Source organism: Condylura cristata, unplaced genomic scaffold (genome assembly GCF_000260355.1).
Source record: "Condylura cristata isolate star-nosed mole 26May11 unplaced genomic scaffold, ConCri1.0 scaffold00034, whole genome shotgun sequence".
Lineage (NCBI taxonomy): Eukaryota > Metazoa > Chordata > Mammalia > Eulipotyphla > Talpidae > Condylura > Condylura cristata.
Genome location: NW_004567135.1, coordinates 2287085 through 2288597, shown reverse-complemented (window position 1 = coordinate 2288597; position 1513 = coordinate 2287085). Strand labels below are relative to the sequence as shown.

Below are 1513 nucleotides of genomic sequence, written 5' to 3'. Positions count from 1 at the left end.
CCTCGTGGGCTGCCGCGGCCGCGCTTGGGGCCCCTTAACCCTTCAGTCCCCTGGGCCACCCTCTGTGCGGTGGGGAGGAGCTGGCCCTGGGGGGCACCCCTGCGCTCCACCACAGGGCGCCCGCGCCCAGAGACCTTCCTCCCTTCTCCCCAGGCATGGCCTTTGCCCTCCTGACCTCCGTGCCTCCCGTCTTCGGCCTCTACACGTCTTTCTTTCCGGTCCTCATATACTCCTTGTTGGGCACTGGGAGACACCTGTCCACTGGTGAGGGGCCCAGCGCCTGGGGTCCTCCCAGATGAAGGGCTTCAAGCTCTCAGCTCCTCCTCCTCCCTCTGAAGGGCCGCCTAGGGGGTGGGGGGCTGGGGTGCTGCTGGCTGAGGGCAGGGGGCCTGGGGCTTACCCGGACTTGCCTCTCCCAGAAATCTGGAACAACTTGGAAGGGGACAGAAAAGCTGCCGGTCACCCACAGGGGCCTCAGTGTGGGGCCTGTGCAGGGGGCAAATTTTGCAGGCTGCGCCCTCCTTTCCTCCCTCCCACCCGTCCCTGGGCGCCCCAGCTCCGGTCCCCGAGGTCTTTGGGAAGCTGCAGCCGGCAGCCAGCCGTGGGTCTGGGCGCGGGAGAGCTGTGTGACCCCCGCGGCTGCAGGCTCACCCCCGCTCCCCCTTTGCTGGGGCCCTAGGAACGTTCGCTGTGCTCAGCCTCATGACCGGCTCCACGGTGGAGCGGCTGGTGCCCGAACCCCTGGGGGGCAATCTGAGCCGAATCGAGAGGGAACAGTTAGATGCTCAACGGGTTGGGGTTGCTGCAGCCATGGCCTTCGGGAGCGGGGCGCTGATGGTGAGGGACGGGGTGGCGGGGACCCCGGGATCTGGGCGGGCTCTGATGGCAGGGACGCTGGGGGATCCCGGGTCACTGGGCCAGAGGAGAGGGAGAGACAAGGGTCCCCCTACTCTGGCAGCTCAGCGCCCCTCCGCCACGCGCCCCCTCTCCCTGCAGCTGGGGATGTTCGCGCTGCGGCTCGGCGTCCTGTCCACCTTTTTGTCTGAGCCTGTGGTCAAAGCGCTGACCAGCGGGGCCGCGCTGCACGTGCTGGTGTCCCAGCTGCCCAGCCTTTTGGGGCTGCCACTGCCGCGGCAGATCGGCTGCTTCGCTCTCTTCAAGGTGGGGTGAGAACAGGAGGGGGAAAGCCCTGCGGAGAGGAGAAAGGGGCAGGAGCGCGCGTGGGGGCGGAGAGCTGAACCGCGGGTCTGAGCGGGCTCGGCTCTGGGAAGGGCAGGGCCAGGGCTGCCTGGGGGCAGTGGCGGGCATTCTCGGGGCGCGGGGCGCCGATCCTGGCCCACCAGGCCCTCTGCGCCCCGCCCGCAGACGCTGGCCGCCTTGCTGACCGCGCTGCCCCAGAGCAGCCCCGCGGAACTGACCATCTCCGCGCTCAGCCTGGCGCTGCTGGTGCCGGTCAAGGAGCTGAACGTGAGGTTTCGTGACCGACTGCCCACCCCCATCCCGGGGGAGATCG

The 1513-nt window shown here is 69.3% G+C and overlaps 1 protein-coding gene across 1 annotated transcript in view; it reads left to right on the top strand.

Moving 5' to 3' along the window:
• The first annotated feature begins 155 nt into the window (after nucleotides 1-155).
• The window catches only part of SLC26A10 (solute carrier family 26, member 10), a 5506-nt gene continuing 4148 nt past the window's right edge, over nucleotides 156-1513 (top strand). Inside the window, exons 1-4 of the mRNA XM_012732445.1 lie at nucleotides 156-264; nucleotides 680-837; nucleotides 997-1161; nucleotides 1366-1513. Coding sequence (XP_012587899.1) covers nucleotides 156-264; nucleotides 680-837; nucleotides 997-1161; nucleotides 1366-1513 — 580 coding nt within the window. The remainder of the gene's footprint in view (nucleotides 265-679; nucleotides 838-996; nucleotides 1162-1365) is intronic.